This window comes from Paramisgurnus dabryanus, chromosome 24 (assembly GCF_030506205.2).
Source record: "Paramisgurnus dabryanus chromosome 24, PD_genome_1.1, whole genome shotgun sequence".
NCBI lineage: Eukaryota > Metazoa > Chordata > Actinopteri > Cypriniformes > Cobitidae > Paramisgurnus > Paramisgurnus dabryanus.
The window spans coordinates 20,926,247-20,940,332 of record NC_133360.1 but is presented as its reverse complement, the minus strand read 5'-3'; the positions used below and the strand labels follow the sequence as shown (position 1 = coordinate 20,940,332).

The 14,086-nt window shown below is 37.2% G+C and overlaps 1 protein-coding gene and 1 long non-coding RNA gene across 2 annotated transcripts in view; both read right to left on the bottom strand.

Moving 5' to 3' along the window:
- LOC141281569 (uncharacterized) overlaps positions 1 to 14,086 on the bottom strand; it is a 514,674-nt gene that overhangs the window by 153,702 nt on the left and 346,886 nt on the right. The gene's annotated exons all lie outside the window — the stretch shown is intronic.
- LOC135741075 (5-hydroxytryptamine receptor 3C-like) lies at positions 2,337 to 12,210 on the bottom strand. The gene is made up of 8 exons (XM_065259717.2): positions 12,046 to 12,210; positions 6,613 to 6,657; positions 6,426 to 6,532; positions 5,649 to 5,818; positions 5,403 to 5,569; positions 5,089 to 5,299; positions 3,039 to 3,230; positions 2,337 to 2,623 (listed from the first exon to the last, which is right to left on the bottom strand). The coding sequence occupies exons 1-8, from the start codon at positions 12,208 to 12,210 to the stop codon at positions 2,337 to 2,339; spliced, it is 1,344 nt and encodes a 447-aa protein (XP_065115789.2).

The following is a 14,086-nucleotide window of genomic DNA, read 5'->3' as shown; positions in this document are numbered from 1 at the left end:
GAAAAACTTTATAGAAATGAGTGACACGAAAAAGACTTTCCGTAAAAAACAGTTTGTTTTATGCTTTTTGCATTTTCTCTTTTATGTCTACTTTATTTATTTAAATGTTAAAAACTTTAAAGCAAAAGACACAATAAAACACAAGAGGTTCATTGTAGAAGTGTATGTTTTTAATGGATTCAGCAGCTCAAATAGATTATTTAAATAGAAAAAAATTTAAAAAACTTTTTAAAGTGTGAACAAATCCACAGTGATGTACGGACATCAACAAACAAAAGTACACTGCTAAACTTTTTTTTTTTTTTGTAGAAATTACAGTATTACCGGCAGTTGTTTCCTACGGAGCCCTAAGGGGACATGGAGAAAAAATTAAATAAAGTTTAGTTTCATGTGCTCACGTGAAACTTTCATGTGCTCACATGAAACTTTCATGTGCTCATGTGAAACTTTCATGTGCTCACGCGAAAATTTCATGTGCGCGCGCACGTAAAAGCGAAAGCTTTACATGCACGCGATAGTTTCACGCGAGCACGCAATAGTTAACTTAAACTTAAAAAAAATTCTGCACATGAAGGTTTTGCGTGAGCACATGAAAGTTTCACGTGAACACATGAAAGTTTCACGTGAGCACATGAAACTAAACTTTAGATTTTTTTACTCCAATGTCACCTTAGGAGCTCGGTAGTTTCCCAGTAACTTACTATAAATTTAAATTTCTTTTATTTACTGGCAACAGTTCGTTCAAAGTTAAACATTAATCATTAACAAGTCTTAACTTTACAGAATAAAACTTGAATAACAGCCTCATGCAAAGCATTCTGGGAACCAAAATCTGAAGGAAAAAAAAACAGAAAAAGGTTGATGAGGATTCCACCTTTTAACAAACTTGCCGGTAAATAACATAAATTTAAATCTACAGTAAGTTACTGGCAAACAGCTGCATAACTACAGCAAAATATTTTTCAGTGTAGGGATCAAGCTTAAAGATATAAACACAGCAATGTCTTATACCAGCTTTTGACCTATGGAATTTTTTTCATCAAATCAAGGCTTTCATATGCCCTGTGCCAAATGTCACACTCCGGACTTGTGGTCCTCCCCTTAGTCCACACTTTAATGACATCATGTAGTGCAGACTTTAGGGACCCTTGAGTCCACGTAGGTGCACCGGAGTCGTATTTTGGGACAGCCTCGAGCGTCCCGCCCGAAATAGGAAGAGAAGTTGCCCATCAGTGTGAACTCCTCCCATCCGTTGTCTGATTGATCTTTCGCAAGGACTTCTGGGTTGGTAAAGTGCGTGAAGCCTGCTGCAGTGCGGGCTTCGCCGAAGGCCGCATCAAGGGGGCAAAGGGGGCGCTGGTGAGCACACTTCGCAGTGTAAAAATGACAGATGGGACATCCTACCGACTCGTAAACTAAGCGAGCAGGCACAATTTAAGGCCACGAGACCGCAAGTCCACATGAAGTGCGCCATTTGGGACAGGGCCATAGATTCTTCTTGTAGGTTGTACAGGTGTGTACTGTAATACTATAATAAATTAGTTTTATATTTATTTCATTTTATTTAGATATGATATAAAAATACAATAATAAATCAAATCAAATAATATAAAATAAAAGATGAAATCACCAGCTGTATGTAAAAGTTTTCATAAAAATACAGCTCTTTAAGCACACTACATAAACATTGATAATAAATAAAAAATAATCATCTTTGGACAAATCTGCATGCTTTCATTTTCTTCAGCTAATTTTTAACCACCGCCTTTGGTGGTGGGACTCATTTTTAGCCCTGGAGGTTCATGCTTTAGTTCTCCGTCCCACTTTAGTTCATGACTGACTATATTAAAATAAAATCATTAAATCCTCAGTAGCCTAACATACTGTATGTCTGCAATAGTGCACTGTTCTCTGCAGCCTTGCTATTCATTGTATTTTTCAAATCTCTTGTTGTTTCCAATTCAATGCAAATACAGTAGCCTTTACAATTATGATTTTTTTAAAATGTATGCCATAATCGTGCAGCCCTACCATAAAGTATTTTAATATTATTCATTTAAACTTATTCAAAAACTACTGGAAGAGAACAAATATGTTTGTGTTTTCCCATATATGTCTATTTTTAAAAAATGGGCTCTTAAGATTACCTGTTGGGTTGAAAAACACAATAAATACAAAAAATACAATACAGGTACACAAGCAAGATTTATCAAGTATGCAGGGGAAACAGAAGGAAAATAACAATCACATGAATGTACTGTATACAGACATCATCAATCCCCACTACAGAAGTATTGCGTTTCATCTGCTGTAAACTCAACATTCCCATATCATTTTCATACCAAAGATGCAGTAAGGTTGTACCAATACAGCCAATAGACTAATATAGTGAAAAAACTTACTGAGAGAAAGACAGTATACAAGCCAAAAAGCATTCGATCAATGACTTGACCCAAATGTACCCACTCCTCTTCTGTCTGATCAGTATTTAAATGTTTATCAACTCTTTGAATGATGGATTGTAAGTTCTGGCTAATGTTTCTCAATTCCTGAAGAGTCGGAGGCATCTTGTGGATGGGTTCAGTCTCAGGGATTTTAACAGGATTACAGTTAATGGTGTACACTGAAAGAATAAGAGAGCTTGTTGACATCAAGTTACAGCAACATCGACAATGCAATACAAGGGTTTTGCAATAAATGACAGGTTTAAATATATTTTACAAACTTAAATATAGTTTTTACTAGAATTTAGGTAAATTTTGAACTGAACTAAACTGTTTTTGGTTAAATATTGAGCCCTCCCCCCAAAAAACCCCCAAGCAATTATTGCGCAATTGCATTAAAAACCAGGTGTTCAAATCACACAATGGTCAGTGTATGATAATGATTTATAACTTAATCTGTTTCTGCCACCCTGATTTTGCAGCAAAATTGCATTTTTAAGTTTCAACCACAGGAGGCAATACATAAACAGAAGCTATACAAATTGAAGATTTCAATAAAAATACCATTGTGCAGTGTAGCATGCTAAATCTCACCTTCAAGGTCACGGTTTTGGTCACCGGGTTTCTTGCTTAAACAAACGAGTCTGGCGAGATATTTGAGGAAAAGCACCTTCACCCACTCAGGTAGTGGTGGATAGTTGCTGGAGCCACACAGGATATTAGTGATGAGAATCGTCTCCAGAAGACTCGCCACCATCAGTGCCAAACACAGAGAAAAGAAGGCATCTGGAGAAAAATTTAAGAGAAATTTCTATAAAAAGTCAACTTAAGCTTGATCATGATTAAACAGTGCTGTAGTAAGGTTTAAAGATGCAGTTACTCTACTCTGGAAGCTTGTCACATTATGCCCGGATAAGACACAGGAAGGTTTTCAGCATATCCTCCAATGCATTGGGTCGTTTCTCACTTCCCTCAAATACGACCCATATAGGAGCATTTGATTATTAAGCCTTCATCGGCAGCGGGTGATGCCATAGACAATTTCACCTTATAGATTGCCGCAGGGATGACTTATTTTTTGACGTACAGTTAGCGGGATACTGGATCCTCCGCAAAAAAGCCCATTAATTTTTCCATAGACTTTTGGATTATTGCAAAAATAAGCTTTGTGTTAAACAAAAGTTAAAGACACTTACACGTTTGCGCAACAAGTTAATTTGCAAAGAGGAATATAAATTTCATGAAATTTAAAGTATAAATGTGTTTACAAGAAATATAAAAATACTGTTTTTTTCTAAAATTCATAAAAGTTGTGTACATTGGTGAAGATTATTTTGTTGGACAAAATTTGTAAGTGTCATAAACTTTTGTTAAACACAGCTTATTTTTTGCAATAATCCAAAAGTCCATGTGAAAAATGAATGGGATTTTTTGCGAGGGAACCAGTATCCCGCTAACCTCCGGGTTAGCCTACAAAAATACGACATCCCTGCGGCACTCCATTGCTTTGTGGGGTTTTACTCTTTCCCCGCCAATGACGAGTTAAGTCGTCAATTAAGAAAAACGGGGGGTCTGTTCTTTCATTTGATATACTGTATGTTTATATATTTAAAGAAAACATTTCTGGAAGGCATTAAACTTTTTTGAAAATCATAAAAAATGCTACCGCTGGCAACTTAAAAAAAATGATGGCGGGAAAGAGATAATTTCCATGATAAATTTCCTGTAGCTATGAAGTTTTTGTTAACAGTGCAAAGATAAATTGTATTGCAATTGTATAACATGAATGCACTGTAAGTCGCGTACCCAAAGCGTCAGTAAAATCTGACTGATCTCACGGAAAGTCGTGTTATAATTTATTTGTGTCCATGGCACAAAATTCAGCTTTTTTCGTGTCACTCGCACAAATTTCTATAAATAGTTTTTTTATGTCAGTTGCACGACTTTCTTTTTAGTTTCATTTTATGTATTGTTTTCTTTCTCATAGTTTTTTCCTATTTTCTTACCATTGTGGCTTGCGGGTTGGGGTTAGAATCACTTTCTGGTAAATTTTTTGACATCCTAACCCAAACCCCAACTCTAACCCCAACTCCAGATGAGAATAGTTTTTAAAAGCGGAAGAAAAACATGTAGAAACCAATGCATAAAAGTACATCCAAACCCCTGATCTAACCGCAAGCGCCAATGATTTAAAATAGGGAAAAAATGAGAAAACAATACATGAAATGACACAAAAAAGAAAGTCGTTTGGGTGACACGAAAAAATATGTATAGAAATTTGTGCGGGTGATACGAAAAAGACATTCGTGCTCAAGGCATGAAAAAAGCTGAATTTCAGGTCATGGACACAAATAAATTAATCAAATTTCGCGTGACTATAACATGAATTTCTGTGAGATCATGTTGCTAAAATGCATAAAGTAAAAGCAAATATTGTAAATTTGAATATTAGAAAAATAATAAGACTAAGTTTACACATTACATACAAACAAAGCAGAATTTTGATTGGTGGCTACGGTCAAACAGAAAAAAGAAAAACACTGCAGTTTATTTTATGCCGGCTAGAGGGCGCTCAAATTTAAAACGTAAGCATAGGTCGTATACGGCTGCTTTTCATAGGAAGACATGAAGTATTTATACAAACTTATGAGAGGTAAGCTGTTTCCTGTGACGGGCAGAATGTCATTCATTAATAGCAGAAACACAGTGTATCCCAAGATGAGAGTCATTTTGAAGGCGGAGCGATCCGTCTCATGAGGCGGCAGAAGAAAACTGAACAGATCAACAGTGATAAGGAAGCAGCTGGGAATCAAGAGGTTCACAATGTACATAGTGGGTCGACGTCTCAGGACGATCTAAAACAATAAAAGTAAAAAAAATTTTTTTTTAAATGGTCGCATCTTTAACAACCACATAATATGTAAGTTTAAATCAAATAATATTTAACTGTGTTCATACATGGAAAATAAGCAAATCATATGAAGTATTCATATTTTCCACTGGGAGTAAACCCTTTTCAGAAAGCATGCTTATTAGCTCCCACTCTCCTTTGGTTGCCATCACTTCTAGAGAATTTTGAAATGTGCTCTCCACTGGCTCAGTAAAGAACATCTGAATATCCTCCACTGTAGATAAAACCAAAAATATATTGAGGACCACAAAGGTGTAGGCTGCTAAATGAAAATGTATCATTCAATCACTTACTATAGAGTTTGTATGAATTAAAGGTGAATGTACAGTTCTGAATATCGAATGGGAAGGTGTAGATGTCCAGGTTGCAGGAACTGATCACGTGAATTGGTTGATCATCCATTACTAAACCCGTATTAGTAAGGTAAAGGTAGTACGTGACTGGGGCTTTATTTTCATCCATGCTACACAGAAAAAAAGATAATCTTAGAAATATGTAAATATATATGTTATAAAATATATTCACACCTGATTACAGGTCTATAGGGGGTTGCACACCAGACGCGCCACATCGTACCCCCGAAGTGCACGTTAAATAGCGCGAGCTTATTCAGATAGCGTCTATTTCAAAATGCTAAATATATATTAGCAGCCAATGTTAATCATTAATGATTTGGGACAAATATGATGTTATTTAATGTTAAACTATGTGAGTGGCGCTCTGTGGCGCGACAGGGATTTGATTAACTTTCTGATCATAGCTGGGCGCTGCGGACAGGCGCCACCTGTCGGCGCCGGTGTGCGTATACTCATAGAAAACAATGTGTTTGATGTGCGACCCCCTTAAGGCTTTAACTTAATAACTTTAGTTTAAAATAAAATGTATACATGTGATAATTTTTTATGATCAAACATCTGTAGTACAGTATTAAACAGTATTTGTTAGCATTAGTTTCACAACATTATATCACAATAGCGGGACTTCCATCGCTGTAGTGATTATATTAAATGTGGCACTTTTCCTTCTCTATATGCACGTTCAGAATATATACATATACTTATAGTACTCACAATTCATTGATAACAATATCAGGCATCCACAGCTTTTTTCTCGGCAGTGCGATTCGATCTGTTCCACATTCAACGGGATCCCAGCTCAAACCTTCAATATTCCAAAACTAAAAAAGTTTCAAAGTTCATGAGAGGCAAAAATCCTAATTTTTAAAAGAAGCCTAAAAACAGTTACATATGGACTTACCAGATACCTCCAAATGAAGGACTCAAATATTTGTGCCTTTTCATCCTGATAAAGAAAAATCAAGGACAAACTAAATTGCAATCTAATTTCCAATCTATCCCCAAATTGTGCATGACCTTTATGCTTGCTTACCAATGACGTACAACAACCATAAAACAGTTTACTTAGGTTTTGTTAAACAATTAAGACCATGAATACATTTCTTGGCGTCTAGCCTACATACAGTAGTCGGCGTACAGTTTCCTGGTATTTTTTTATTTATTTATTAACTTTTTAAAATTAGTGCCTCCTGTTGCCTAATGTAATAGAAAATGGGATACAATAGTGAACTCTAAAAAATGCAGGGTTATTTTCAAACCACCAAATCTAAATATTATAAATTAATTTGCCCCAATGGTTGGGATTCGACCGTTTTTGACCCAACGCTGGGTTAAAAATGAAAATGTCTCCATCCGATACAAACTGAGATATCTCGGTATAGCGTCTACTTAAAAATGCAAAATATACGTTAGCAGCCAATGTTAATCGTTAATGATTTGGGACAAATATGATGTTATTTAATGTTAAACTATGTGAGTGGCGCTGTGTGGCGCGACAGGGATTTGAGCAACTTCCTGAGTCAAAGCTGGGCGGCGCGGACAGGCACCACCTGCTGCGCCGGTGTGCGTATACTCATAGAAAACAATTTGTTAGATTTTTTTAGAACCGCACTGAGCTGCGCGGCTGGTGTGCGATCCCCTTAAGGGTAAGCACTCTTCTAGTGCTGCCGCGAATAGTCGACATAGTCGACGTAATCGAACATGAAAATTTATTTCGACGGCAATTTTTTTAGTCGAGGAGTCGCATATTTATTTTTCTCCCGTCTCAAATGGCTCACTGTAATTCACTGTCTCTTGTCTCGAACGGCTCACTGTAATTCACCTCCATGCCAGTCTGTGCGCCCTGCTGGTTAATCTGCTATCCTCTTCTCTCTCTCACCCCCCGCCTTCACTGTTTTGATTTGAAAAATGGCGAACGCAGAGTCTACAGATTCAGGTGCGAGACCGAAAGCTTCCAAAGTATGGACATATTTTAAATCAAGCCCGAGTTGTGACAAAAGAGTGGTTTGTACACTGTGCCATACGTCGCTGGCTTACCACGGGAGCACGACGACAATGCACGAGCATCTTAAAAGAAAACACACGGGAGTTACTGACGACGCACCCAAAGAGAAGAATAAGACAACGTAAGTATAATTATTAATGAAACGCGAGCTAGTCTGTACTGTTTATTAATTCTTGAGATGTACAATGACTGTCTTTGGATGTTAAATGCGACTTAGACTTTGCAATGTTGTATTTCAGTGTTTCCCATAACTTTCTATGATTTATTTGTGGCCGTTCATCACGGAATCAACACTGGCCGCCACAGATTTATCATGATTCCCATTTAACTTACATTTTTGTTTTACTTTTTAAAACGGCATAATTCATTGTTGCGAGTGTTCAGCGCGCCTCCCTCTCCCTCTAACAGCAACAGCGTATTCTCTCATATTTTTGAATTTGAACTGAACAGATATGTAAAAATAGCATTTAGTTGCTTTAAAATGCAATATAATGTGACAGATCGTAGAGTAGAAGTGAAATATATTTCAGATGCCAACATTCGTTTAAACGCAAACATGACACGATGACGCCTCATATGCTAATTAGTGTGTGGCGTCATCAAATTTTAAAATCCTGCGGGAACAACTGTGTTTGTATTTGTACTCTGCACAATGACGGTAAAAATGCAATTTTCCCATTGCTAACCAACTGTGGTTTTGGGAAACGCACACCATGTCTACATCAGTAGGCTAATTGTTTTTTCTCCTCTTTTTGTCAGTTGCAGGCAAAGCAGTCTGACTGAATTTCTTCCAAAGAAGGACTGCACTCCACAACTTGCAGCAGTACTCACTGACAGTGTCCTGAAAATGATAGTGAGAGATATGAGACCATTGTCCATTGTTGAAGGTGAAGGATTCAAGAACATGTTGGCAACATTCCAACCTGGCTACATTCTACCCAAACGCACATGTTTCACCAAACTTATGGAGAGGAAATATGATGTGGAATTTCAGCAAACCAAAGATGCCCTGTCCTGCAGCTCCATGATATGTCTGACAACAGATATGTGGACAAGTATGGCCACAGAGGCATACTTGGGCTTAACCTGCCACTTCATAAATGATGAATGGGAGCTCATGAACTTTAATTTGACCACCATGCCACTTCAAGAGAGGCACACAGCTGTAAATATTGCATCATGGATTGAAACTGCAGTTGCCAAATTTGAAATCCCTCTTCATAAAATACTCGCCATAGTTCATGACAATGCAGCAAATGTTGTATGTACCATCAAAATCATATGAAGAAAGACATGGGATCTCTTCCGTCCGCTGCTCTGGTCACATTCTGCAGCTAATTGTGAACAATGCAATGAAGCAGAATACCCATATTCAAAAGGCCATTGGTGCTGCAAGGTCCCTGGTGGAGCACTTTGACAAGAGTGAGGTTGACAGCAATAACCTGAAGGTAAAGCAAAAACAAATGGGACAGCCAGAAAACAGCCTCATTCAAGATGTAAGTGTGAGGTGGAACAGTACGTTTTATATGATCAGACGTCTGCTGGAGCAAAGATGGCCTATAACTGCATGTTTGTCTGACCCAGGAGTCACAAATAGGTCAAAGCATTACCTTGACCTCAAGCCAGAACAATGGAACCTCCTGGAAGAGCTTGAGAGAGCTCTAAAACCCTTTGAATGTGCTACAGTGTACCTAAGTGGGGAGTCATATGTGACACTCTCTAGCCTACCCCTCTCATTAAAGGGCTTCTAAAAAGTGCACAGACCACTTCTTCATTTGAGAATCCCCACATACTGGCATTTCAGAAAGCTGCAGAAAATGAAATAACGGAAAGGTGGCGAAATGAGATTGAATTCACTGAAGCCACCCCAAATACTGTACCAGCCTAATTGCTACTGCTCTTGATCCTAGATTCCGCAGGCTGAATTTTTTGTCTGCAGGTGACATCTTGAAAATGCAGGGAAAGATTCTACATCTTGCACTTGAAGAGAAGCAGAAGTCTTTAGTTCAGGAGCAGCACACCACATCCAACAGTTCTCCTGACACAAGTGAGAAGGCCCCTGTGTCAATGATAGAGACATTGCTGGGGTCAGAATCAGATTCGGATGAATCATCCCATGATGACATGCATTCAGTGCGAGAAGAATTTTTCATATATATTGGGGAACAGTCTTCCTCCAAAAACACAAATCCTTTGCAGTGGTGGAAGTCCAATCAGTCCAGGTTTCCTTGCCTAGCATCTCTTGCAAAGTCTTTTTTTATGTGTACCTGTCAGTTCTACACCCTCTGAGCGCCTGTTTTCCTCAGCTGGAAACATAGTTTCAAAGAAAAGAGCCAGCTTAAGTCCAGACCACGTTGACATGTTGACATTTTTGCACTACAACACAAAATTTTGAATAAAGAGTAACTCTCTTGCACTACATGCCTGCACTTAGGTTATCATTTTTTGTTGTTTACATTTGTAATTTTTATGTGGTAACATTTTAAGTTATTTATATTGTTTACATTTGTATTTTTTATTTTGTAACATTTTAAGTTATTTATACTGTTTACATTTGTAGTTTTTTATTTGGTAACATTTAAGTTATTTATATTGTTTATGACACAAAATATGTTCAAATGAGTTAAAAAAAAATGAGTTCAAAATAAAATGGACATAATGGAATAACAAACACTTGTTTGTTTTTTAAAAATAGTCGTTTAAATTAGTCGACTAATCGAAAAATTAGTCGAAAGATTAGTCGTTAGAAAATAAGTCATTAGTGGCAGCACTACACTCTTCCATTGCATAGTACCCCACGGTTTGAGTCCGGTCAACTTTCTTTTGGGGGCTTTTCCACTGGATACAGTACATAGTACCCGATACTTTTTTAGTAACACCTCTGTTGGGGTTCCAAACGAGCTGAGCTGATACTAAAACGTGACGTGAAAACACTGTAGATCACTGATTGGTCTAAAGGGGGGGCGCACACCGGACGCGCAGCTCAGTGCCGCGTCGAGTCGCGTCTAGGACAACTCGGAGGTATTGTACACCGGAAGTGCACATTAAATAGCGCAAGCTTAGTCAGATAGCATCTGCTTCAAAATGCAAAATATACGTTAGCAGCCAATGTTAATCGTTAATGATTTGTAACAAATATTATGTTTTTTTATTTTTAACTATGTGAGTGGCGCCATGTGGCGCGACAGGGATTTCAGCAACTTCCTGAGTTGTAGCTGGGGGTCGCGGACAGGCGCCACTTGTCGGCACCGGTGTGCGTATGCTCATAGAAAACAATGTGTTACATTTTTTAGAACAACGTGGCGCAGAGAGAATCGTCACTACCAGCGCCATCGCTATAATGCAAGATTGGCTTTACCTTCATGCAATCCTGTTATCATCTATGCTTTGTTGTAAGTTCCCAAACTCCCTATTAGCTGTTAAAATATCCACAGGTTGAGAATCAGGAACACCATACCAGTGTTTTCCAGGTTTGGGGTTTGTGGCGGCACATTGGCAATGCGCAAGTCTGCATGCACGCCATTTTTGCAACTTAAATGAGGCTCAGCGAAGCGTGTCGACAGACACCATGAGCGTTTGTACAGAATGTACAGTCATGTGAGACAGAGGTAGTGATAAACGCAATGTGCAAACATCTATTTGTGGAGGTCAATTTGGATTTTGTGGTGGACTAAAAAATTAATACAATAAATGAATGTATGGGGATGTATACTGCCCTACAAAGGCTAAGTGCAGTAACTACGCAAACACTGAAACCGAGAAAAATGGCCTTAAAGTTTTTTACACCAGCCAGTCAAACATGTTACTGCAATTTTGGCAAACACGTAACTCTGAAATGGGACAAAATTAAACCAGGAGACTTTGTCACAAGACAAAACAGATCTCACAAAGCTCATTTCAACTCTTAACTCAATTTTGACCAAATGTGTTACTTCGTTTTGGCTTTGTAGGGCAGTACAGCATTCCAACAACGCTCTCACTTGTATGATGTCACAGCAGTAGGCAGCGCAAAAAAACGACATTCTGAAGTGGTAATAAACTTGATGGAAAAGCTAACCAAGCCAAAGTGAAGTGTGCTGACACGACCTAACCCTTCCCAAACCAAACCGTGGGGTACTATGCAAAGGAAAAGCGCATATAGTTTGGAATGCAAATGTAATCAGGGCTCTGAGAAAATTACTTTGTTACTTTCGTCCCGTGTTACTTTCGGCCCGGTTCTCCCCTATTTCCTCTTTGTTTCGTCATAACGTTGTTTATTTCTGGATTTGATATTTACAGCTCCGTATGACTTTACTCTATATGACTGGCAATGATATTAAAGAAACTTACCACATCAATAATTCCAAACAGAGTGAAGGACACACTGATGTTAGTGGGCGTTCGTGGGTAAATAACTGGTCTCACATCAGTTTTACCAAAGACGCTTGCTTTCAGAGCGGTTAAAAGAGCATCTGTCGTTGGTTCAGAACAGTTAATAGCCTCTGAAGATTTCATTAACAGAACTGTAAAAATAAATTCATATGTTAAATATAACAATAAAAGTAATCAGAGTAAAACGTTATTGTGGTTACACATTTATTTGTTGTATTTTTAATGAAAATGTAAATGTGTCATCCTACCCGAAATGATGAGACAGTAGATTGTGAAATGGAAGTCAGGAACTGCCTAAAAAGACGATGTTAATATTGTAATGTTATAATGTAATAAACATGTAATAAACAGGTACATTGGTTATTTGTTTAGCAGAAACCTTTAAAATGTCCTGATGAAGGGCAAAAGTGACACTTTTTAACTTTTAGATGATTTCACACAATTCATATTTATCCACACTCAGTATATTTAAATTCAAAAGTTGTACCTGTTAAAATACTGTAACATACACAAACAATTGTGCTGGTTTTAATTAAAATTAACAGAATTAAGTCAATACACATTGAAAACAACATTTCTCATTTTTAATGTTAGCTACAGTAATGCAATAATGAAAATTAACGAATAAGACCTCATTGTAAAGTGTTAAAACAAAAATATATAAAGCACTCATAACAGATACTGCATTACTTTACCACATGAATGTCTTACCTTTGGTATTGAAAGGACTACCACAGCCATATCAGCCTGAATATGGTGACAGATATGCAAGTATTTTTCTAAAATATAAATGATCTTTATTCTTACAGTTGTATGCTGTTTGTAAGGTTTCAAGTGGAGTCCGGGCAACCTAAAAACCAAATGTTTTATAACACAACAACATGCAAAGCACAATATACCTGATGTAAATCCCACAGTACAAATGTGATGGTTAATGCGGGAAGGTTTTTTTTCATGCAAAGGGCAGCAATAAAAAAAATGGTTGTATTGAAACAAATTAAATCAATAATAAAAATAATCAGTGTAATAAATGATAGACGGTTAATGACTGTAATGAAGCATTCACTAACATGTGCAGAATTTATCTATTACAAATTTGCATAAACTGTAGCTATTTTTTACTTTCTGTACTAGGAATGTTCACAAATGACAGCGCCTTATATACACAATACATAATAATTTGTAATCTAATTTACATACTAAAAAATTCAATTAATATTTTTATAAATGTGCCCAAAGAAGTCTATAACGTCCACCACCATGAAACACCACGCATGATGTAATCTCCCAGATTACTTGTGTAAATATTTGGTAACAAACTCAAAATAGTTTTTCTTTGATAATTTCTCTTATATAGTTTTTAACTTTAGTTTATTCCTCAGTAAAGCACTTTCTTGGACAAATACTATTGAAATAGATTCAGCTGAAAATTTGTACTCTATACTCTCAGAAAAAGGTACCTTTTAATGTTCAGTATGTACCTCTAAGGTACCAATGTGTGCACCTGTAGGTAGTGTTCAAATTATGTCAAAGATTATGGGGGTCCCTTAAACGACCCCCCCCCCCGGCCAAGCCCTGAAGGTTAGCCATTATTTTACAAAGTAAGATGTGATCCTGGATCAACACTTTTTGTTGGTCCGGGATCAACGTTTTAATCAAAGAAACCACAAATTACCCTAACCCTAAGTAAAACCCTAACCGTTTTAGTGTACATTTATTTCAGACAGAAATCCTTTGAATTAGTATATTGCGAAATTCATTTAGTATTTTAATTTGAATAAGAACCAGGGGATCCCCCTAATTTATATCTTGCTTTATAGGGGGCCCCTTAATACTTATGAGGTCCGGGACCACCCAAGCAACCCCTCTGTTCGAACACTGCTTTTAGATACATGGCCTCGAAGGATTTTACTATCAAAAATATTGTAAAAAATATAACTTCTGATAATGTATGGGGCCCAGATGTATCCAGAAAGGAAGACATCACAAAATAGCAAGA

Coding starts and splice junctions, on each gene's coding strand:
- LOC135741075 (XM_065259717.2), bottom strand. CDS start 12,210: ATGAAATCTTCAGAGGCTATTAACTGTTCTGAACCAACGACAGATGCT. Junction 5,819..6,425: donor GATATTGTTATCAATGAATT/GTGAGTACTATA, acceptor TTTTCTGTGTAG/CATGGATGAAAATAAAGCCC. Junction 5,570..5,648: donor TAATTCATACAAACTCTATA/GTAAGTGATTGA, acceptor TTTTATCTACAG/TGGAGGATATTCAGATGTTC.